The sequence below is a fragment of the Ornithodoros turicata genome, chromosome 8, assembly GCF_037126465.1.
Source record: "Ornithodoros turicata isolate Travis chromosome 8, ASM3712646v1, whole genome shotgun sequence".
NCBI classification, from domain to species: domain Eukaryota; kingdom Metazoa; phylum Arthropoda; class Arachnida; order Ixodida; family Argasidae; genus Ornithodoros; species Ornithodoros turicata.
This window is the reverse complement of record NC_088208.1, coordinates 20,550,116-20,574,109: the sequence shown is the minus strand read 5'-3', so window position 1 is coordinate 20,574,109 and position 23,994 is coordinate 20,550,116. Positions and strand designations below refer to the sequence as shown.

Genomic DNA, 23,994 nt, shown 5'->3' with positions numbered 1-23,994 from the left:
ATGGACTGTCGAACGACGTCAGACATTGTTGATGATGACGATGATAATGATGAAGATGATGACTAGGTTTTCCTCTTTTTTCTTTTTTTGCGCATCCGTCAAATATTGTCATGCTCGTTTCATATACGGCATATTTGTGGAGGCTACTGTCCACATAAGAAGCGACGTGCCAGCGACGCCAAACTCATCCCTCAACCCCACCTATCGGTCACCGGCAGAAAACAAGACGAAACGTGGACGAAAAATAATTGCGCAGAAGCCGCTCCCCTACTCCTGGGGTGGCGAGCCAATAAATAGTATCCGCAGACTTCTCGTCGAAGGATCTCTTCTATCCACCGCGAAAGAATCAAAGTGAAATCTGGCCACATTGAGGTGAACGCGGGGACAAGAAAGCTACAAAGCTCCATCTGTGCGAAGACAATTTCTCCTAATGGTTAGGCTCCGGGCACCCATTACGGGAATTAGACGAGAAGACTCCTCCTGGCACGCTCCATTTGTACTCGTTTAGGCCTTGGCCGATCGAAAATCTACTATCCCATTTGTGGCTTGTTTGGAAAAAAGAAAACGGACGACAGACAAGAAGATAGCCATAGCCATAGCCACAGTGCATACAGTCAAGGTGGAAAAGGTACGAAAAGGACAAAAGACGAGAGGTTAGCCATAGCCACAGTGCATACAATCAAGGTCAACAGTGCAAAATCAAGGTCATCGCAGCCTTCCTGTTTTGCGCTGTGGGTCCAATGTGGGTTTTGTTTTTAGGACAGGAGGCAGCGTTCAAGGGGCACTAAAGCGCGAAAGTTTCTCCTCGCGGAATGGACCAACCTCAGCCAATCAGAGTCGTTATATAGGCAGACAAATCTTACGTGTAACACGGCACCATTATTATTTTAATCAGTGTCGCCTTTAGATTCGTGGCCGGGATTGACCTGCACGAGATGACTTGTCTCGCAGTCGCAGGAACACTGCACTTCTACAAGAAGCAGCATGTCCCGTGCAGATGGCTTCTCCACATGCACACCGTAATTGCAGGGAAGTATTCTTTGCGCGCCGCGCGCGAGGACTTCGGCTCCGCTTTGACATCGATCAGTTATACATAAAAAGCAAAAAAAGAAAAAGAAAAAAGGCACGAAAAAAGTGAAAAATAAGACGAAGTGCACGGTTCTGTTTTTCGTACCCCGATGCCCATTCGTAGCATTTCAAACGGTCCTGTACTTTGCCTGTCGTACGCATACTTTCGCAGCATAGACTGATACATAAAATAGAAGAAGAAGAAGAAAAAAGAAAAGAACGCAGACCGTGAAACCTTCTATCGGAGAAACACGAGAACGCCAAGCAGTTACGCTGCACACGACAATTTGTTCACCGCTGCCCAAACAGGGACATTCGTTTGCCTACGGGTGACTTTCCTTTCTAGCACAGCTGTCCTACGTACGAGGACAGAGAAAGAGAGAGAGAGAGAGAAAAAAAAAAGATCCGCCTAAGAAAGACTCTGACAGCGCATATTTCAAATCAGCCGTAGAGCGGACTAACACACAATGACATCGAGAACGTCGTACATGCAGTAATTGGAATACAATATCGTTACGGACATAGCGTAGCTTTATGCTGCCCATTTTTTTTCTTTCTTTCTGTTTCCCTCCTTTCTTTTACTGAAGCAAAATGAAACAAAAAAGATTTTAAAAAACTAACGATGGCGTCTTCTTTTTCACGGATGTACTACAACAGCAGCGACGCTTGATTTTAATGACGATGAATGGGGTGTGTCATCGTCACGGGTGGTACTCTGCATGCTGTACCCCGATATCTTAGGGGATCACTCGTTTCTCCTTCCAAAGAAGCGTGACAATGCGGAAGGACCTCCCATTGGTTTTCTCAAACGATCCTCGATATGATTGGACGTATTGTTGGCGGAGACCAATGAGAGACGGCTCCACATTGTCGGCACTCTCGATGAGGAGAGGGAAACCACGATGGACTTATACCTCTGTCAGACGGGCACATATACGGCCTTTAAGGTTACGGCGCTAAGAAATGGACGTAACTTAGATACGGCCTTAAGCTCTGGGAAGCTGCCAGACGGTGTCTGTGAAGGCATTTTGCCGATGATGTCCACAACGGTAAACACATCGCACTTTCAATGCGGATTGAATCCGATCCGCATCGAGTTTCTCAAGAGCGTTCGGTGCGCGATGCTGCCACACGGTCCAACTCAATGTGTATTGAAAGGTTGGCTTGCCGACAGGCGGCGCTAACAGCCGCCTGTCGCAATGGGATTGACAAAATATATGTTCCAAAAAAGTCGACAATAACCGCACCCGCTTCCACATAGTGCTGTTTACTAAGCCTTTACGAGGGGTGCGGTGGTGTCCATAGTGGTCGAGGTTAAACAAATTAGCAAACGCAGTCGCCCGTCATACAGAGACTAAAACCGTAATCGACAAATTCCAGTGGCTTGTATAGGAACATTAGAAAATTAATGTAATGGTTTTGTTTAATACTACAAATTCGCTCAGTTCGAGGATGCCAATGGCAGTCTTCAGCTGTCTTGAGAACCTCAATCCCGTTTAACGAAGTGGATCGGATTAAGCAGGATCGGAGTTCGATCCTGCTCGAACGTGTCCCTGTAGCAGCGCCGGATCCGCATTGAGCTCGAGGAGCATTGGCTCAATGCCGATCGAAAGTGTCCGTGTGAGAGGGGTTTAATGTAGTGAAGTCACGTTTTTTCCTCACAGACTACACGAAAACAATGTTTGGTTTGTATTTTGAAAATTTTGAACATACAGCAGCAGACTACATTTGCTTTGAAGTGCTTTGGATATTTTTTTAAGCGGCTGAGTATCAGTTTTTTGAATGCAGACGACACAGCGCGATGCCGCGTGCAGTGGTTCGAGGGTGTCACTACGAACTGAACGCGTGAACAGACGAGATAAAAAAACGAAGCAAAGTGCAAAAATGCATCAGAAAAACACGAAAAAGAAAAGATGACTGAATATTACGTCGCGTAAAAACATTTTATTTCGAATTGAATTAAATGTGCGTAACCCTGCTTATGGCACTTGGTGACTTGGGCAGTTTTGATGGAATGCCGAAAACTGTCTTGCAGGAACGCCGTTGTCCTTCCGTCTCAGTTTTGTCGCAAAGGCCGTATTGCAGACCGTCTGGCATGAAGTTAGTGACAGTATGCACTTATGGCATTAACCGTTAAGGCCGCAAGTATGCCAGTCTGACAGGGGTACTATATTATTTCGTAGGCTTGTGAGGCGAGAAGAGCAGAAAGGAAGAAGAGTTGAAAACACGGGCCCTGATTGGCTGACTCAGTTGGTTACGTCACGTCGACGAGCGTGCAGGCTTTCTGTATCTAGGTGGTGTTGGCTAGGCCCCATCATCTCGGGCATTGGAGCCTTTGTGTTGTGTTTGTCTATACGACAGCGCTAGCCTCAGTTTGATTAGTTTCAGCGTACATCCCGAGGAAAAAGAATAAGTAGTAAGCTTGGAAGTAATTATAGCTTCTAATCCCCTTGGATCGTAATTATTCCCCATTTTAGACTTTACTTCCCATTACTTTAGTGCCCAAGAACATCTCAGAAGCTTCTCTGCATTCAGTCACGAAACTCCCGACTGGTGGTTGAAGCAATGCATCTGTTCCCCAAAAAGGAGTAAAATTACACCCTCCCCCCTTTTTTTTTTTTGTTCAGCCAGTAGATACAGAAGCGCTCGGTTGAACAATAACCATTGCGGGATAGCTGCAAAATAGCATAATAAACAACAGCTGGAAGAAAGAGAGGAAGGAGGACGGGGGAGAGAGTGACAGGCGATCTGACACAAAGCAAGCAGTTTTTTTTTTTTTTTTTTTGCGTAGTTGTCCTTCGCTGCGGCGCATTACATACTAAAGCACTTCATGCACGCGACTAACACTATGCCGACTCCCAGCACAAGGGCAATGCATTTGGACTGCAAACGCCGTGCTGAAATACAGACACACGCGCGTTCATGGCAATGCAAAACAACTCACGCCATTTTTCGTTGCGATAAAAATGAAACCTAACAGGAACGTTTTTCTTTCAGTTTCTTTCCTCCGCTGTTTCGTACAAATAGCTATAAAAGAAAGAAACGAAGGACAACAAGAGCAGCAACGTCCTATAAGCACACTCGAAAAGAGGGAGAGAGAGAGAAGTGAGAGGGCAGCTACAGCCGCGAGAGGCGCAGCGAGAAATCCGAGCTTCCTCTGTGAAGTGGTGGGTTCCAACCACGTCCTTCTAGACTATAACGACCGTGTCATAGGCACCCCTTCCCAGCGCCGCATTTGGAAGCCAGCGGTGGCGCTACTCATCGGCCCGGTTATTGCTTCCTCAACTTCTATAATATTTTGCAGTTCAGCTTACCTTAGTATTTTTGTACAAGCGGTGGATGTACCACGGAAGATGTTTCATTCTAAAGTTGATTATCATCACCATTCTACGCGTTTCCAAAGGAGCTGTTGCTGTCGTCTGCTGCGGTAGTCGTGCGTCCGCTTCTGCGCGTCCAAAATTCAAATTTCCATTGTCCAATCATGATGTAGATCTCGCGTGCCGGTGAGAAGCGCCCCTAGCGGATCGTGCGGACGGGCTCCTCATAGGGGTTACCGATTAATGACATGATCGTTATAACCTAGTAGGTCGTGGTTCGAACCCTACCACCGGCTATATGCTGTCTGAAGTTTTCCCAGGGGGTTTTCTCGCAGATGTCGCCACCGTTCCCCCCGAAGTCGGCCCAGGATGTATCAAACCTCTCTGTCCCCCCCTCCTTCCTACTGTGTCCTCTCCACCTATCCACGGCCGTACGCCGCTCACAGCAACAGATGCTTCGTGGCGCTAAAAAAAAACGGAATAGAAAAGGAACGAGCTTCACCGCATTATCCCTCGCCGGAGTGGAGAGATCATCCTTCATCCAAAAACCTCCTCGCGCACACACCGGCTGAAACAGTACGCCCGTTGTCGTGAATTCGAAAGGACATTATTCAACGGCTGGGCGGTATATCCTACGCGGAAACGGTCGAATTTTGAGACCGCACTTCACTCCTTCCGGCGAGGGTTAGTGTAGGAAACACAGGGCCACTCAGTATGCGCATTTATATCTGACACTGGCTTTTCAACGGGAAAACAGAAAACAAATATAGCGAGGGGCGAGAGAAAACGGACAAGGTTTCGGCGTTTCGCGCTGGGGAGAAGTAGTATCACAGGTTCGGTTGAAATCGCATTTTGTATAGAGCGAGAAGTCCAGGGGATACGCAAAAGAGAGGGAGTGTGTTTCTCTCTCTCTCTTTTACCTGATGAAGTGTAGTCACTACAAGAAAGCCTTGTTCGTAAAGTTAGATGTTGCATCTTTAACGAAACGTCATTTATAACTCTTGTGCTTTCTTTCTTTCTTTCATCCATTTTCTTCGTGTGTTTTTTTTTTTAACGTGGGATTTCCGTCTTTCTCATTTAGTTAGGCGAAGAGAAATGAATCATATTTAATTAGCGCATCAGTTAATTGGTTATGTTTATCTAATTAGTTGCGTTAAAAGTCACTAAAGCATATTTTACGCTCAGAACCTCGCGGACGTCTTCAAGAACAAAAAGAAAGTTCCCTCCCCCCCCCCCGTTTTTTTTTTTTTTCAGTTTTTTCAGTTCAGTTTTCAGTTTCACGGTTGGCACTCAGAAAACGGAACTTCACCGGAAAATGCGGTACGACATCTTGGGCCAATATTGGCTGGCCAATACTGCCAGTATTGCCAATATTGTCCAACATAAGGCCAGAAGGTGTCCAGCCAATATTGGGCCAAGACGTTGTGCTGTTTGGTTCTGCTCCAACCATTACGCCGAATGACGTGAAGTTTTCGATTCTGATTTTGTATATTTATTCATTAATTAATGCTGTCGGTCATTAAGGGCTGTGACGGGACTGAAAATGAGAAACAGATATGATGTGACAGATTGCATTACTAAAATTCTGCGATGCCTCTTCATATTTTACGTCCGTAAGCTTCCTCGTGTTAACTGACATGCATATATCGAAATTGTCACAGAAGGGCGTACGCCCCCAATTTTCCAACAAATCAGGTAAAAGAATGCCATTCTGAATGTTACGCCGTGAAGTGCCGTTTTTAGAGAGCACTCCACAAACAACACCGACATACTGTATGAACAGCCTATATATCACGGTCTCAATAGTTCGCACCCCCCACCCCACCCATAGTTTGCATAATAGTTTGCAAAAATCGAACCGGAAGCACGCATGCACAATGTTCCATAGGTTCGTATATCATGCAGCTAATCTGTGTCGGAGCGCGCTGGACGTCTGAGGATTTGGCAGGTAATTGCCTACGCCTAATTCCCGTTGTCTAGCCCCGATTTCGTAACTCTCCCCCAGTTGAGCCGTATTACACTACCTGGATAAACCTCACGTCTACGTTCGAGCTTATATTGGAGGGATTGAGAGCAATCGTCCTATATATGATGAAATGAGGTTCGAATGAGGTTCGAATGAGTGTGGGATCTGTGTTTGGTAGTTGGAAATGTTGAGCAACCCGAAATGTGTCCCAAAAAATGGTGAAACATGCTCCCAGCCAACCATCGTCTCAAATGACATCGCTTAAGGCCTGTTCCGACATATAGCGATTTGATATATAGCGCTACAAAATAGGGCGATATTCTCCTCCTCGTAGTGCTCGATAACGCTAAAAATTAGTGCTTGCCGGAGTTGAGCTTCAGTCAACTTTTTCAGCGCTAATATTAGCACTACATTCGTGTTGGCCAATGAGGAGGCCCTTCAGTGGTGACGTCGCGAAAGTCGTGGAGCTGTTTTGCTTCCGCATTTCACGGCATGGCGACCGCATTGGAACCGGCGAGTGTGTCATCCCAAATGTCTGATAATTTTTCTGATTGTCCTTCTTGATAAGGTGTTCAGTCAGTTGATCGAATTTTTCCGTCGCTGTCGAACTCTGGAGGCGTCATGCTGGGAGAGACCGGAAACGATAACTCCACTAAATTATAGCGCTTGCGCCGCTTTGCAAGTGTGAACCATCCGATAACAGTGAGCGCTGTTTTTGTGTGCTGTTTTGTAGCGCTATATTAGCGCGCAGCTATATGTCGGAACAGGCCTTTACTCTCCTCCGATTTCTTTGTTCTCAACGTTCTCCCTCCTTTTCATTAATTTTTATTTTCCACACACACACACACAACTTGATGTTTCACGCAATATCGCCGGATTTTATCCTATTTTACAACTTTCAACATTAAACTCGATTTTCATACCCTTCTCCGATTTGGAAGAAAAACGTAAAACGCGGGGCCTTATATATAACGGTTTTCGATTTTACGATTTATAGCGGATCTGAGAGAAATGGCGATTTTTATTAGCGTTGTTATAGTTACTTATATCCGGTGCATTAGGTATTCGCTATCATATCTCAGTATCGAGCGCGCCAATTCGAGGGCTGCGCCATATTATTACACTTGCTTCACAAACTTTCTTTTCGTCTTTTTATTGGCGGGCCGCGAGTGTATTAACATATTATTTCGTCGACCGTTCATATTATGTAGATTAGTATATTGCATATTAGGGAGCTTCAGTAGATCGGAAGAACTCTACGAAAACGATACGGCAGCTGTCAAATCAAATATCAGCAACGTGACGTCAGTCATTTGGACAAAAATAAGGCGATCGGCGTATCATTGAACGTTATCGTGGACGCCTTTCCGATCTACTAGAACTACTTCCTATCTACTTGATCGCGTGTGATTTTCATGTAGCAGGCATGATATGTATTTTGTTTCTTCCTTTGTATTGTTAGCGCTGCTTGAGTGCTGAGTTCCCGAACTCCTCAGGTCGCCAGCATAAGCCGCATTTACATGAACTCGACAAAAGCGGGTCGAGTTGGTGCGTCGCAGCAAAATTCTCTCCCATCAGGCCGCGTGTCAACCAATAGACATCTACCCGAGAAACGTCATCATGACGTTGGTAGACAAACTGAAACTGAAACCGAAACGAATCGCAAGAGGCAGGCTGGGTTCCACGAATGGGCACTTGTTCGCTGCCTCCTACTGAAAGAAAAAGTAGGACCGAAGGTCGCGTCTCTTTCAGGGACCATCGTAATCCCCTCAAGATCGTGACTTTTGGGGCGCGACCTTGTTCGCCCCTATAGCTTCGAGCGTAGTTCGATTCTACCAAATTGGTGGCGCTGTCGAACACTATGACGTCATTTGTTTACAAACAGAGAGAGGTCTACCTTCCGGGGAGGACTGATGCGAGGAAGTGCGATAAGTCAACCCGACCCGTTTCTCTCGGGTTCATGTAACCGCGGCTATTCGCTGCGAGATCGACCCATAGGGGGCGACACCGTCACCTTTCTAGTGCGAATAACACGCCGGCCGATGTTCGGAGTTGATGATTCTTTTCCGGAATTCATGTGCATATTCACCGGAAGATCACTTGTAACGCGATGGTACGGTACTGTTCGGTTCCCCGATGCTCCACCCACTGCACGGAACGCAGAATAAACGTGTAAAAGTAGACGACGCGAGAAAGCTGATCCACACTACGGTAGTTCGTTTCTCCGCAGCGCGCCGACACCATTCGATGTCCGAGCGAATAGGGTTTATTCGCGTGACGTCACGCGCAGGAGAGCGCCACTGTAGCTAGCAGACTTGCCGCCTTAACGTAGGTCGACTGTACAGGCATTCACCTCCATTGCATTCACCGTACATTTGGTGTTTCAAGGTTACTGTATTGTGTGAATATTATTAGTACCACAATCCAAGTAATTCCCATGTTGCCAACGTTAATAGTCAACTAAGTAGCAATTGTGCACAAGTGTACGAAGTTGGGGTAGTTGGTATCTCGACATATTGTTGAATGCAGCAAGCAAGCACATGGCAGTGAACGAAAACCGGAACCAAACTTCGAACGACCTACATCATGGCGGCGATTTCGCCTTTGCGAAGCTATATAGTGCCCTCTGGAGGAGTGACGCCTGTGAATAAACTCTATAGAAATCATAAGGAGAGAGAGAGAGAGAGAGAAATGGGGGACAGCAAATGATTTGTAAAGAGGCGACGCCTTCTCTCAACGCCCAAGTCCAGGACCCACCATGATAGGTACGGCCAAGGCACTTCCATGCCACTCCGTCTCGGCATTCCTGGAATCCAATCCAAGCCAAATCGTGTTTTTCCTCTTGGTTCCATGTGTGAAATGTATGCTACCATCGGGTGTGCTTGCGTCTTACTATTCAGCAAGGGAGATGGCATCGTACCGTGTAAACCTTCTACGACATCTAAGAACGGCATGTGGGACTTATAAGTTCGTGACTGGCGGCTCAGTTGTTGGGACGTCCCTCTTCGCCATCTTGATTACGAGAGTCGTAAAAACACTTTTTGTTTCGATGTCCTCCGTCGTCAAAGTGTATGAAAATATAAGTATAATCTACTTGCCTATAGCTAAACACGTGGCACCCTGTCTCGAACTATACCCCGCATCCTTTTTTTTTTTTTGTGCGCAGGCTACTGGCCTTTCGGCTGGGTGGTGTGCACAGTGTGGACGACCTGCGACGTCCTAGGATGTTCCGCGTCCATCCTGCACCTGTGCTGCATCTCCGTCGGTCGGTACGCGGGCATCCGAAACCCGTTACAGGCGCGCCAGAGCTGCCGCTCCGCCGTTCTGGCCCGTGTGGCGGCCGTCTGGCTCCTGGCGGCGCTCATCTCGTGTCCAGTACCCGTGCTGGCCTTCGCCGACGTTGGCAATGTCTTGCCGTCCAAGGTAAGCCCCACCTTAGACTGTCGCTTTAACGCGCACACGAAGACGACAACCGCGCATGCTCTCTAAGCAGATCTGCTCTCCACCGCTCTCAGGGACACCTGGAGCCTAGTGCGCCTTCAAAGAGGTCTTCCCTTTCTGTCGTGTTCTCACTCCGCAAAAGGGGGATCCCAAGAGCCTATATAGTGCGCCTTCAAAGGGATCTTCCCTTTCTTCCGCAATCTCGCTCAGCTCAAAAGGAACTGTAGAGCCTTGTACGCCACCGAGGAGACCTTGCCTTTCTGCTCGGCCCTCGGGGATCCACACAGCTTAGTATGCTTCCAGGGGGATCTCCCTTCTTCCTAGGTATTCTCTCAATGCCTACGGGGATCACTAGAGCCTAGTGCGCTTCGAGGGGGCCTCTCTTTGATTATCAAAGCAGACTCTATCGCATCGCCTTTTCTATTGCCGTTCCCTCCACTCAAGGGCGCGCAGGACCGCCTCCCAGCGGCCCCTGAGTGCCCCCGAGTGAGCCTCAACCAGAGAAGACGCACTGCGCGGCATTGTGCTTCTATTTGTTGCACACATCGCTAGGTTAAGAGAGGACAGTCAGATTATATAAGTGAGATAGTTGCGCAACTGAAGCAATAAGAGAGGGTTTCTGAAATTCCCGGGGAAGAAGTGAGACGGCGGCTAGTCCGAGGCTCAGAAACAGGCAGTGGCACACGAAGTGTTGCAGCATGTCCTGGCGAATTTTTTTTTATATTTAGATTTTTTTTTTCGATTCCGCGTTAGCGCCGCGAAGCAACTGCGAGCTATGAGCGGCGTACAGATGTGGATAGATGGGGAGAGGACAGCAGGAAGGAGTGGGGGACATGTGGGAGTTAGTGTGCATTCTGGGCCGACTTCAGGGGGAACTGTGCCGACATTCGTCTGGAATGTCTTCGGAAAACCCAGGGAAAAACCTCGGACAGCACAGCCGGTGGTAGGACTCGAACCCACCACCTGCCAGTCTCCAGCACGAACCTGGGCAACCACCAACGAGCGGGGCCCCTTAATCTCTTACCTTAATCCCTTAACCCCCTTAATCTCTTAAAATCTCTTACGTTTAATCTTTCTCCAGTTCTTATGTTCAATTTGTACACAAAAAACTCACGATAAGAAATCGGTACGTAGCTTTCACTTTGCCGCCTGCAGTGTTCACAATACGAGCTATGATAACCAGTAACTTGACGAAACGCGCGTCAGTTAGTGAATCCATATGGTACCAATGCGCCCGCTGGTTGTTGATGACGATGGTGATGGGAATACTATGGCGCCACGCACGTAACTAAGGCCACAGCGCCGTTCTAGCGAACGGGTCAATCATCTTCAAGTTCCGATCCACTGCAGGGTGCATGCGGCATCACCAACCGTTTCTTCATGACGCTGGGCTCGCTACTGGCATTCTATCTACCCATGCTGGTGATGGTGACGACGTACGTGCTCACCGTCCGAGAGCTTAAGCAGGTTCCCTGCACCCTGTCGCCGAACATTTCGTCAGGAAGCGAACAGACTTCATCGGGAGGCCGTACAGGACAGACGCACTGCGCCTGTCCAGCCGCAGTGGCTTTGCGTGCTGCTAGGGCCATGAACGAACGGAAGGCCACCAAGGTAAGGAAAAAAAAAAAAAGACACCCTGTATATAACAATAGAACAGTCTGTCTAATAATGTGTTCTCCAAACCGAACGTTAAAAAAACACTTGCACTTGATGTACCCCTGTTGGTAATTACACGTATTCGTGTGAGTGCTTGTAACATTTCCCCCTCCCCCCCCTCTAGTGCCATGTAGAGGATGTCTACCAAACTGCAACCTTCAAATTCCCTGAATTTTCCAGGTTTTCACTGACTATTTCAAGCGAATTCCCTGACAAAAACAAAAGGGAACTTGGTGCCTGCTCATACGTTTTGATACCAGATCCAACATAAAACAGACCATTTATTAAGTATTAGTGAGGCTACCCTACTTTTCTGCGTCAGAGCTTGTCATACTGGTGAACTGCTACTCGCAGTAACGTTGCTGCGGCATCGCCTCTCAACCACCGGTCCGCACTCGCGATTCGCCGCGCATCATCACGGCACTTGTCTGCGATTTTTCCCTGACTTCAGCTGCTTTTTAGCCAAATTCCCTGACAATTCCCTGACTTTTCCAGTGACATCAAAATTCCCTGACTATTCCCTGTTTTCCAGGTTTTCCAGGTTGGTAGACACCCTGCATGATGTAACAATGTAATGCCTTTGACGCGCTGCGGGTATTCTGCTAAATACGAAACTAATAATGCAATATGTATGCGACCAAAATGACGCTGTTAATTACTCTATAGTAAACTCTGCACTTGGCACGGCGACTGTCTCACACATCAAACATAACGCACAACAACGCGAGCGCAATATGGCCCCATGGTGCACGTCTCCTAAAACCGTGCACAGTACAAATTTCTCTGCACGCCTCTTTGCAGCTAGAGTCACTAAATAAGCTACGCTTCAGAGTAGCGACACTGAGCCGCTATGTTGTTTCGGATGACCTCCAGACCCACCTCTATTTTGGCAGTAGAAATAGATGAAGGTGAAGTTCCGCAGTGGAAGAAGACAACACTTCGAACAGCGCTAAATGGATGGCGCTGGAGGTAATCCGAAACAACATGGCGGCTCAGTGTCGCTACTCTGAAGCGTAGCTTATTTAGTGACTCTATTTGCAGCCATCTTTCGACCAACTTTGTTCACCCGCTTTCAACCGTGCAGGTCCTCGGAGTGGTCTTCCTTCTGTTTGTGGTGTGCTGGGCACCCTTCTTCATCCTGAACGTCGCCCAAGCGTTCGTGGGCCCCCGCCTCTTCCCGAGCTCGCTGGCCACCACATTCCTGTGGTTGGGCTACGTCTCTTCCACCGTCAACCCCCTGGTGTACACAGCCTTCAACCGGGCCTTCCGTTCAGCCTTCTGGCAGCTGCTCACGTGCCACTGCGGTCCTCGACCTCCGAAGCGTCGCAAGCGCCACCTCAGCCACGGTGGCTCACAGTCCACGCACCGGGACATGGTGTCCTGGTCCTTCAAGTCGAGCTTAGCCAACAACTCCACGCTGCGCAGCGTTCAGAGTCCATGCTGACAACCAATGACTAGTGTCGCAGGCGCGTCTCCCGAGCGGCTGTACGCTGGCAGACGCTGCGCTAAAGCTGGGCAGTGTGAGAAACATTCCCTTTCCCGCTGGGTCAGCCAATAGTTCGTAATGTTCCCCGATGGCCACAGCAATTTACACTTCTGCGTGGGGTCCTAAGGGTCCTCTACGAATCCCCAGCACTTGGAGCTTCTTGCACAGTGACAATAACGGATCAAGCAATGTGCAGTGGAGTTCTTGCGCGTTGTAAGCATACGCTTCTCCTGATAGCGTAATGCCCCCCCCCCCCCCCAGACCTGCTGTGCGACCAAATGCGGTACATCAGCTACATCCCGTTGTGTCGTGTGCCATCGATCCAAAGCTCTCTACAGTCTGAATGCAGCCGTGCTTCAAGTGGTGCGATAGAGCTCTTATGACGTCACGACTCGACATGGTGCACCGCGTTACTCCATCGGGGCTGGAAACATCAATGCAGCGAAAATTCAAAAAAAGGTTCCACTGGATTCGTGGATAACCATACTGTGCGGTATGTATAGTGGTAGTGGTGTGCCCTGCAGCAGATATAGAGCCAATACCTTGCTCGACGTAACAACGTGAAACGCTTTTCAAAGGTACGCACATAGGAGCGTTCCGCATTTAAGTACGTGGACCACATAACAGCGTAAAATCGCGTTTGCTTTTGGGGAGATCGATTGTTATCGTCTCCTACAGAATGCCAAAGGACTCTAAAGAAGCGTTATATGGATATTCCTTTCGGACGAGAGACTTCGCAATGCGTAACACGTACCAGGGCTCATTCAACACATTCCGGACACCAATTTGTCGATGTGCTGGAAGGTAGCGCGTTTCCTTCAAGTTCGTTCGGAGTATCACACCCTGAGGGACCACCAGCCCTGAGATCATTAGACACACGGGGTTGTGTGTCACTGTGCCTATTGCAGAAAAGAAAATTACCCTTTCACATCCTCTCCCAAAACTCTGCGGTTATGAAATCATGTTTTCCACAGCGGACGACACGCAAGCCGGCATTTTCCGGAGAAGCTGCAACGGCGGCGCGGCATTCGCTCCAATCACGCCCCTCTTTCAGCGATACCTGATATAACGACGTCATCGCTAAATGCGGACTAGGCACACGCGTCAACGCTATTCGCACCGAGCACCGAACGGAGTTCAAAATACTATACTGTAGAAGGATAAACACGGTACACACAGAAAAAAAAAACGTCGCCCCCAGTGTTATGACCACCTCCCTCGCGGGTTATACGGGTTGTCGCACCTACTTTGCCAACCAATCGTAGTGGAGAAACACGTCTTAGTAACATGAATCCTCAGCTGTGTCTTGCCTTGCCTCTTACCGAATAGAGATCGACAGAAATAAAGAGTTTTTAGAGAATCGTACATGCACTCAGACTCCCTATTCCGACCTATTACGGTCAAACTCCTTTATAGCGAACACCTTTTTAACGAAAATACCACTACAGCAAATTTTTTTGCGGTCCCGCTGGAGCCCTATAGGTCCAATAATGGACATCCTTTTTAACGAAAATACCTTTACTGCGAATTTTTTTTGCTGTCCACTGAGTTACGTTGTAAAGGAGTTTGACTGTATTCCTTACTCCGTCCGACTCCCTATGGACGATATCGAAACCAAGTGAAAGTGGAACTGAATGCAGAGGACTATTATGCGAGGTCGTCTGCAACGTCATGCTCGACCGCTTCGCCATCTGACGGAAGGAGGTGAAACACAGGTATAGCCGATTGGAAATGTTAGGCAGCGGGTTTTTTTTTTTTTCTCACGATTTATCCACTGAGAAACGGACCGAGTGGCCGCATCGACATAAAATTTTGGGATATAATACGTCCTCTAGCATCTACTTTAGCTTCCCAAAACTGTTTCTATTTGTCTCATCTCCGTTACAAACCCTGAAGTTTATCTTGACGAACCCTGTATTTTGGCAAAAGCTTGTTTAGTGACTCTAGCTCCGTATATCCCACTCGCGAGTCACAAAGGGAGTCTGGGGTGAATTTACGAATTCTCTAAAGCTCATTATTAGTTCCACACTGGCTTTAGTAGTTCTACATCACCCGACGCCAGCACGCATGGCTCCTCAGTTGAATCTTCGGCAAGTCACCGCGTGCGACACCCTGAATAACCACAACATAGAACAGTTTTTCTCCTCTCCTATGTTACGTCAAAACCCGGTGCATGGTACCCGTACATACAAGAGTGGTGTCTGTGTGTGTGTGTGTGTGTGCGCGCGCGCGCTGCTTGGAGCGGTTCTGATCTCGTTTATACTACCTATTGTACAATTAAAGATAGTGTTGAACTATGCTTTCCAGTGACAGAGGAAACGGCGCATTGATCGACCCTCGTTAAATAAAGAATTTCTCTCGGTCGGCTCGGCGCAAAACTCGTACTGCAGCCGGCGCAACACCTACGCATGCGCAGAAGACACGGGCGTTGTCCTTACGGATTCTCGTTGTCGGTGCAGAAGGTTATGGATCAAGAACACACGACACGTCGGTGCATTACTTGCTGGCCTATGGACGTGGAATATCTGCGAATTATAGTAAAGCCGGTGATGTTCACGACACCGGTTCCGAAGACATGATATGCCAATTGCATGATGCCACTGTCACGTGGGCGGTATTCAATGATCGTTGAAACCAATGGCCACTAGACATGCGTGTAGCGCCATCTGGAATGAAGCATGTACACTTCTCAAAGAGCAGTGGATCCAATGGACTCGGAGAAGTTGATACGTTACACGCTTGGTGGCATTACGCGCATGTTAAATGGCCCTTGCCTTCAATAATAATTGAAATCAATGACCATAGATATGCGTGCGGAGCCACCAAGCATGTCAACTTCTCAAAGAGCACTGGATAAAAATAAGTTGACGCGTTACGCGCATGGTGGCGCTACGCGCATGTTCAATGGCCCTTGGCCTCAATTATAATTGATGCCATCGCCCGTTGGACATGCGTGCACCGCCACCAAGCATGAAGGATGTCAACTTCTCAAACAGCATTGAATGCAATGCTCCCTGACAAATTGGCGCGCTACACGGATGTTCAATGGCACTTGGTTTCAATTATCATTAAAGACTACCCACGTGATAGCGGTATTATTCCTTTCAAGTGGGTGATATCACGTTGCTGAACTTCGATTTCACAGCTTCCTCAATCCTACCGTTTTCATAGAGCGCCTTACGATACACTGCAACTCCGACGCCTAGCAGACATCAACAGTCATTGTTTGTAAGAGGAAGGGAGGCGACGTGGCAGCCTGGCCATTGTAATCCATGTGAACCGGACAGATGGCTTGACATTTGTTGTGCATTTCAGTTCACCGATAGTCGGTGGCTGGTACACGCGTAAATGTTCTATTGGGTGAATTATGGATCTGTAGTCGCTACAGTGACTTCATTATTCACGTGCCGCACTTCACGGTAAGCAAATACGGCTCAACGAAGAACAAGACAGAAGAAAACCAGCAGGTAAGGTTATAATTACGCAGTTAACATAAAAAAAAATAGCTTTTTAGCGGGTCGTACGCTATCGCTCTGCGCAGATAAGACAGCGACGCCGCTATTGCTCATGTGCAGCGGGAGCTATACGCTATGCAAGTAGGCCACAGGGGTGACACAAACCCGCCATTGTTGTAACTACCCTCAAGCGGGTGCTTTTGGCAAACCTGCCATCTTGTCCTGGTCGCACGTCATAGAAAACGTCATTTTGAGGTCATGTGACTTTGTTTACATGTCGTTTTGCCGCTTACCGACATATTTTCGCCGGCATAACACCAAGAGATGACCGTATTTTGCCAGCGTAAACTATGTGGTGCTTCTTCCGCAACGTGGTAGCCCGTTTCACCTTAGTTTAAGTACATCGCATCGGCTCGGTAAGTCTTAACGCGCGGTCGTCATCACATCTTTGGAAGTTAACAACAATACGAGGCTTTATGCGTAAAACTGCGCGTTTTATTGCGAGATTATCGGATAAGAATAATTACCGTGATCGAAAGACATCCAAAACGTCGTCCAGAAACAACAACCGCATTGTTTACAAACGGTTTGGCCGCCGATCGCGGGCGCCGCCATCTTTAAGGTCACGTGTGCCTTGACGTTTGCTGTGACGTACGACCAGGACCTGTCCAGGATGCATTGCGTTCGCCCAGCACGCTTTCGTCTAAGGAGCAATACATTGGATGCCACCCCTGTGAAGTAGGCCAGCTCTCCTCAGTTTTCCTCTCTCCCCTATTGCCCGTGGAGCGACCTCGTTCGCCCCTCTCCCAAAATAGGGGGGTAACTTTCCGAGGTTGAGGCGCACGCCGTTTCTTCTGTGGACTCATGGCGGTCCGCGGATAACTCCCTATTGATGCTTTGTGATTAGACAAACATTTAGTCACGTGATTTCTCCAAACTTTGCCCTCTCTCCTGCGCAGAGACGACCTGTCGTATACAGTCAGCGTGGGAGCGCTACTAGTTCTCGCGGGGAGTACACCTCGCAGGATTTCGCTTTGTTCGAGATTTTACGTGGTGGCGACGTGGGAACACGAAAGCGGTTCAACGCAGGCGACGGACAAGGGCACAAAACACAAAATTACATCAAATACTACAAAGATAGACTGATACATCTCGTTTACAGCGGCTATCACTGTACCGTGCGCTCGACTGGCTGGTGACTCCAAAGCGTTCGCGAACAAACAAACAAAAAAACCTGCTTGCGGGAGCACGGTATATACATGCTAACAAAGTTGTCACACGCGTAGCGTGTCATCGTAGCGTACACCGAACGTTAGCGCACGGTCCATTAAGACTAATATTCATACACATCGAAACAGCATTCTACCGAAGGAGCTATATGAAGTGGATATCGATTGAAGCTCCACGTGCGGTAACGGGATATCTAGAAGGACATCGAAACGGGGACACCTTTGTCCGCACGTTTGCTGAGGCGATAGCAGCTGGTATTCCTCGAACTGTTGCCACGAAAAATGCGAACAACAGCAACTTTATTGTGAGATGATGAATGGGGAATTTCGTCGCAGCGGTGGTGATGATGATGATGATGATTCAATTTTAAAGTAGCACAGAAGTCATTTTTAACACCCTGTTTTCTTGTTAAGTAGGCCAGTAAGATTGATTGATTGATTGATTGATTGATTGATTATGTGTTTAATGGCACAAAGGCAACAAAGGCCATAGAGCGCCAAAACCATGGTGAGTGTGTCGGAGATGATTATGGGAAAGATGATATGAGAGAGAGTGTGTGGTAGTTAAAACCTATCTACAGGTATGAGGTATGAGCGATGAGATTGACCAGGATAAGAGAGAGAGGGGGATGACGATAACAAGCGAGCATGGCAGTTAAAAGCTATCTACAAGTGTGACAATGAGATATTTACATGAGGAGTTCGGTGATATTGGATAAAAGCGGAGCAATGCTTATCATCTACATCCGACCAAGAAACCCACACGTGGTCAAAAATTTGATTACGTTATCCAGTAAGATGCACCATGCGAAGTAATTCACACCACAGAGTCATAATTATCGCAGATATTGAGTTTAAAGTATGCCGCAAAAAAAAAAAAAAAAAAAAGCGACCGTGCGCAACGCCGGTGGAGAGCAGAACCAGCCTGTTATCTGCCTGGGACGTCGCGCTGACGCTACAAGGATCACGCTCGCCGATTGGTTCAGAGAAATGTCTGCTACTCCGTTGTCGTCTGCTACTCGGCTGTTTGGGGTTCTGAAAAAGCATTGCTCCTGGCTCGGTACTGATTCGGCCGTTCCCCTTCTATCCTCAGTTCTCCGGGAGAACTGGCAAAACTGGTTTACGGCGGCGAAGTGAGCTGACACCCACTGACCGGCGAACCAGAACGAGTTCTCCCTGTAACGTCATCGGTGACGTTGCATCATACCTTCTCCTTCTCCTTATACCCGGAGTGGCGAGTTAAGGGTGGACGCGCGAAGCCGTGTTTATGTGAGCTTTTTTTTTTTTTTTTTCTGGGAAACAAATTGCTCACATCAAAACCTTTCGCGCTATTCGGTAGAATGACGCATACACTTTCATCAGACGTCTTAACCTGGATTCTTTTTGGATGGCCCTCTGTACTCCTTTAATGGCGCATAAGCAACTCAGGCTATAGTGCGCCAAAAACCATCGTAAAATAGTGACTAGTTAAAAATCAGACGATTATACAAAAAATAATATACTTGGGGAAACGAAAAATGCGGGGATTCACAGACTGCACGTATCTGCCATTGGAATCGCTTCTGGGTGCGAGGTTTAGTTCGAAACAAGATAAAATACAGGAATGTGATTTCTCAACGGACTATCGCGAGTACATAGATGGGTAGAAATCCAGCGAACCGGTAGAATGTAGGAAGGGAGTTGCCTCACGACAGAAGCCGCCGATATTTCGAACAGAGACTGTTCTTCTTCTGGGCACAGTCCTCATCATTGGCATGGTATTTAAAGGGTTAGGTGTGACGTGTTTAAAGGTTCATGCGAATTGTGGGTCAACAGCCCGGAGGGAAGAAAGGTTCCGTACGGGTTTTTACGGCCGGAGTGAATGGCTGCTTTGTTAGAGTGTGGAGGGGATTATGTGAACGTAGTGATCTAGGCTACAGACCGGTTAGGTTACAGCCGGCTGTAGCCTAGATCACTACGTTCACATAATCCCCTCCACACTCTAACAAAGCAGCCATTCACTCCGGCCGTAAAAGCCCGTACGGAACCTTTCTTCCCTCCGGGCTGTTGACCCACAATTCGCATGAACCTTTAAACACGTCACACCTAACCCTTTAAATACCATGCCAATGATGAGGACGGTGCCCAGAAGAAGAACAGTCTCTGTTCGAAATATCGGCGGCTTCTGTCCTGAGGCAACTCCCTTCCTATCGCGAGTACAGGATTTTAGGCATATATGCAACTTTTTCTTTTCGAGACAAGCGAAATCTTGATGCTCAGGAACTGCGATGAGAGGTCGGGATCAGCAAGTCGCCCCGAGAGCCGTGGAAAATGGCCACGTGACAAAATTAGCAGAATGACAAGCACATTTTCATTGCAACATTGGTCATTACCGGTACTAGTAAGATCGTGCTTCTGCAGTGGGAGAGAACTCACAGGTAACATAGCCTTCGGTTTGCGAAACATTTATCTACGAAGTCTCTCGTTTTAGAAACGGCATCTCGTGGGTCGATTCTTCTTCCTTGTAAACATTTCCGCCCCTCGTTTTATGATCCCTCGATTCTCGAACAGCGCCTCTGCGAAAACGAATTCGGAATTGCCAAGTATTTTGGCCTCGATGCACGAACGGAATATACAAGCACAGAAAGAGATTTAGCTAAGCATCACGTTTCGGAGATAACCGAGGGCAAAGCGGGCGACGTAGCACGAAGGAAGATTTATATGTTTCAGATTTGTAAACAAACAAACAAATAAACCGATAAAAGAAAGAAGTATCGAACGGCCGGGAATAAACACAACTGCCAAGGTGCGAGCGACCTTCGACAATCCCAAACTCTGCGACTGCTTGGTTCCATATTTCACATATTTCGTGCCTCTACGTTGCGAGACAACTGTGATTATTGCTTGGTTGTGCTGCCGTAAGGTGTCGCTGGTTTATTTGCATTACCGAATATAAAGGTAACACACAGAATAAAAAAAAGGCTGCGTCTTTGGGCAACGCGATTAACTGCCGCAGCGACAGTCACGTGGCAATATCACGTGACCACGTCGCATGGTCATAGGGGTATCACGTGACGATGAGCGCTACGGGACCCGTTCACAACGTAAAAGGTAATACTCTGTGCAAGTTGAACTTCTGCGCAGGAGAGGGGAAAATGGGCGGAGAAATCACGTGGGCAGCGTTTCTCCACTCACCGGTCGGCGCGGGGTAACCAACATGCTCGACGTTGTGGTTACTTTCATGGAGGAAGGAAACACAGGAGCGGCCCTTCCAATTTTTTGCCATTGGGACGGGCGTGCCAGCTTCGCACTGCATGCTGGGATGCTCCTGTCTACCATGTGACCGCTCACTTGACCCCAAGAGCATGCGCAGGCCAGCTGCCAAAGCAGACGACGGGAGTCGTGGTTTTCTTGCTGTTCAGATGGTTCAGATATCCGCATTGTGATGAACGCCGCGCGTCCATCTTTATTTGTGTGCGTTCGGAGGTTTACCCTTTTACTACAAGACCGGTCAGGTTCTGCAGGACAACCATGCAGGACTAGGAACATCATTCGCGGTAGCGATGTTTGTGTGACGACGTGGCCGCGTGTTGTGTGCTGCTGAAGTGTTAAAGCATGCCAGTAATCAAATTTGTACAACGATGGATGAAATCAATTGAATCTCCAGCTGTAGCACAGCGCCAGCTTGCAAGGGAGGGGTTCAAGATGACTCTCTCACAGACAGGGGTACGCCTGTACGCCGAAAGAGCCGGTCAGGAAACCCGTGTTAGGTTATTCCCGTGACAGAGCTGCTTTTTGTTGAACGACAGCCGCAACCGCGGTTCGAACACGTTAACGAAACGTTGTTTCCGCAGTGGAGCTCACATTTTAAGAGTAAAAGACTTTGGAAAAGCGTAAAAGCACGAAAAGCAGCGAGAGCAACAAAGAGTTGCCAACCCGAAACTTTAGAGAGGATCACGAGGTGGACAGGAAGTAATGGCGGTTTTGACAAGAGCGACCGCCAGAGGGGTCCCACGGAAATCAGCTCGAAACGGCCGCTCCTGTGTTTCCTTCCTCCATGGTTACTTCGTTGCTTCCTTCGCATGTAAACCGACCCACGTGGACTCTCTCCGCATCCAGTTTGTTGTGCTGAGGGGCGACCAATCATGTGCCGCGTTAGGTTACGTCAGAGGCTGAGAGAAAGGGAGGAACTGAGGAGCTGCGCGGAAGCGTGACCTACTTGCAGAGCGGATTGGAAATAGATTTACACGCGAAGCGTACCAATCTATGGTGCAATGGTGCGTACACCAATCTATGGCGTACCAATCTATGGTGCAATCTATGGTGTAGCGACATGCTGCACATGCCGCAGGGTAGGACTGCAGGTAATTTCGACCACCTGGGGTTCTCATATGGGCGCGTTAAGTAGCGACCCCAGGGTCAAAAGAGTCGTGACTCCATAAGCTAAACGACCAAGCGCACTTCCGGTGCTCGTAACTCCAGTCAAAATATCTGACGCCTTCTCAAAAGCGGAGTCACGGGGTCAAAGAGACGGGGGCGGAAGTGACGTAATTCCGCCAGCTAGCAGACGTGTTTCGTTTGTTTGGATGCCTGCCCTGCGCTGCACGGCAATACCTCGTTTGACCTGCACGACTGCGAACGATACTCAAAAGAATCAATCAAGAATCAATTGATCGATCCACTGGAACTGGAGGATAAAAGCGTCTTTAAGGAGTACGCGGTTGTCTTGTATCCTCGTCTTCGTCCGTTTCTTTTGGGCTGCGCTACAAGTATGAGTGATCGATCCACGTCGGGAAACGAACCATCGCTGATCACTTGCGTTTGCGCTGGTTGTGAGAACGCAACGATTCAGCCTTTCTAAAAATCAATTTATTCAATGCTACGCTTTTCAAAACTGCCTGCAGCGTCTGTCAAAACACCGAAGCGGAAATAAGTATGAGCGAAAGCGTGGATCCTCGCCAAGCAGGCGAGGATTTGCAGCGTTAAGCAGAGGTTCCTTGTGGGGGTTAAACACAGTCGCTCCTTTTGAAGCGCAAGAGTCGCCACTTAACGCGCCCATTGTTTACCTCCTCCACATTGCTATACCGTCAGTCGGCTATATTGCTATACGTGAAGTCGGCCCAGGACACATACTAACCCCCCCCCCCCTCGATCGTACCTGCAGTCCTCTCTTCATGAGTTCACATATGTACGCTGCTCATAGCCACAGTTGCCTCGCGGCGCTAACACGCAATAAGAAAAAGAATACATTTGTGCAACGCGATGAGATCAGGACCTCTACGCGAGAAACGTCAGCATGACATTGGTAGCCAGACTGAAACCGAAACTAATGGGAAGGAGAGGGTTCCATGAATGGGCCCTTGTTCGCTGCCTCCTACTGAAAGAGAAGTAGGGCCGAAGGTCGCGTCTCTTTCCAGGGACCATTCGTAATCCCTCAAGACCGTGGCTTTCGGGCGCCACCTTGTTCGCCCCTAGATCCGAGCGTAGTTCAACTCTACCAAACTGGTGGCGCTGTCTAACACTATGACGTCATTTGTTTACAGACAGGGAGAGGTCTATTCCTGACGCAGGAAAACGCCACGCGAACGCGTGAGATTATTGATACGTTTTGGTCAAGAGAACAAAACTGCTCGGACTCTGGGGCAAAAGAACTGCCAGGAAATGACCATGCACGCGAATTTGCCATCAGCAAACCGTTGATACGATGGTCTTCGTGGGACTGCAGTCGTACCGCATCCAATTAACGGATTCTTCGAAGATTCTGAATTCAAGCAACGCAGGCAAAAAGGCGCCGACGCAGGGAATCGAACCTGGGTCTTCCGATTTCCGGTCAGATATACGCTACCGCTTCACAACGACAGCACGGCTTTCCCCTCTGTGTGCCAAGTACAAGGGACGACCACGGACGACCAATCTCTTACATCTTACTCACTCACTCATTCAGACACGAGGCAAGGCGATTTGTGCAAAAGACGGAAACGAGAATTTAGCCGAGGCGGGCCACAAATATAGACGACACAAGCCGAGGCGGATCTAGAGGAGAGGGGGGGATGCCCCTTAACCCCCTCCTTATTTTCTGTCTTCACATAGTGTTTAATTGACCTAGATCGTGTATCTACAGTGAACCCTCGTTATTATGACCATGGTCGTTCCCGAAAATTTTGGTCATAATGCGGAATTGTCATATTAACGGGGGGGGGGGATTTGCAGAGGTTTCACTGCATTGTTCCCCAGGAGCATGGTCGTAAAGGGCGTATGTCAGATTATCGGGGGTCATATTAACGAGGGTTCACTGTACCATGCTGGCCAAGGCTGGACTTCCCTCTCAGAAACATCACGGGGATTCGCCACTGGACACAAACATGTAAGCCTCCAACGCCCAGAAATTAACGAATCC

The 23,994-nt window shown here is 48.3% G+C and overlaps 2 protein-coding genes across 2 annotated transcripts in view; one reads left to right on the top strand and one right to left on the bottom strand.

Annotated features, from left to right (window-relative positions):
• The window catches only part of LOC135366647 (5-hydroxytryptamine receptor 2A-like), a 53,403-nt gene extending 38,218 nt beyond the window's left edge, over positions 1–15,185 (top strand). The window contains exons 2-4 of the mRNA XM_064599445.1: positions 9,518–9,774; positions 11,143–11,403; positions 12,533–15,185. Coding sequence (XP_064455515.1) covers positions 9,518–9,774; positions 11,143–11,403; positions 12,533–12,892 — 878 coding nt within the window. The 3' untranslated portion in view covers positions 12,893–15,185. The remainder of the gene's footprint in view (positions 1–9,517; positions 9,775–11,142; positions 11,404–12,532) is intronic.
• Positions 1–23,994, bottom strand: part of LOC135366648 (26S proteasome non-ATPase regulatory subunit 1-like) — a 153,016-nt gene that overhangs the window by 78,767 nt on the left and 50,255 nt on the right. The gene's annotated exons all lie outside the window — the stretch shown is intronic.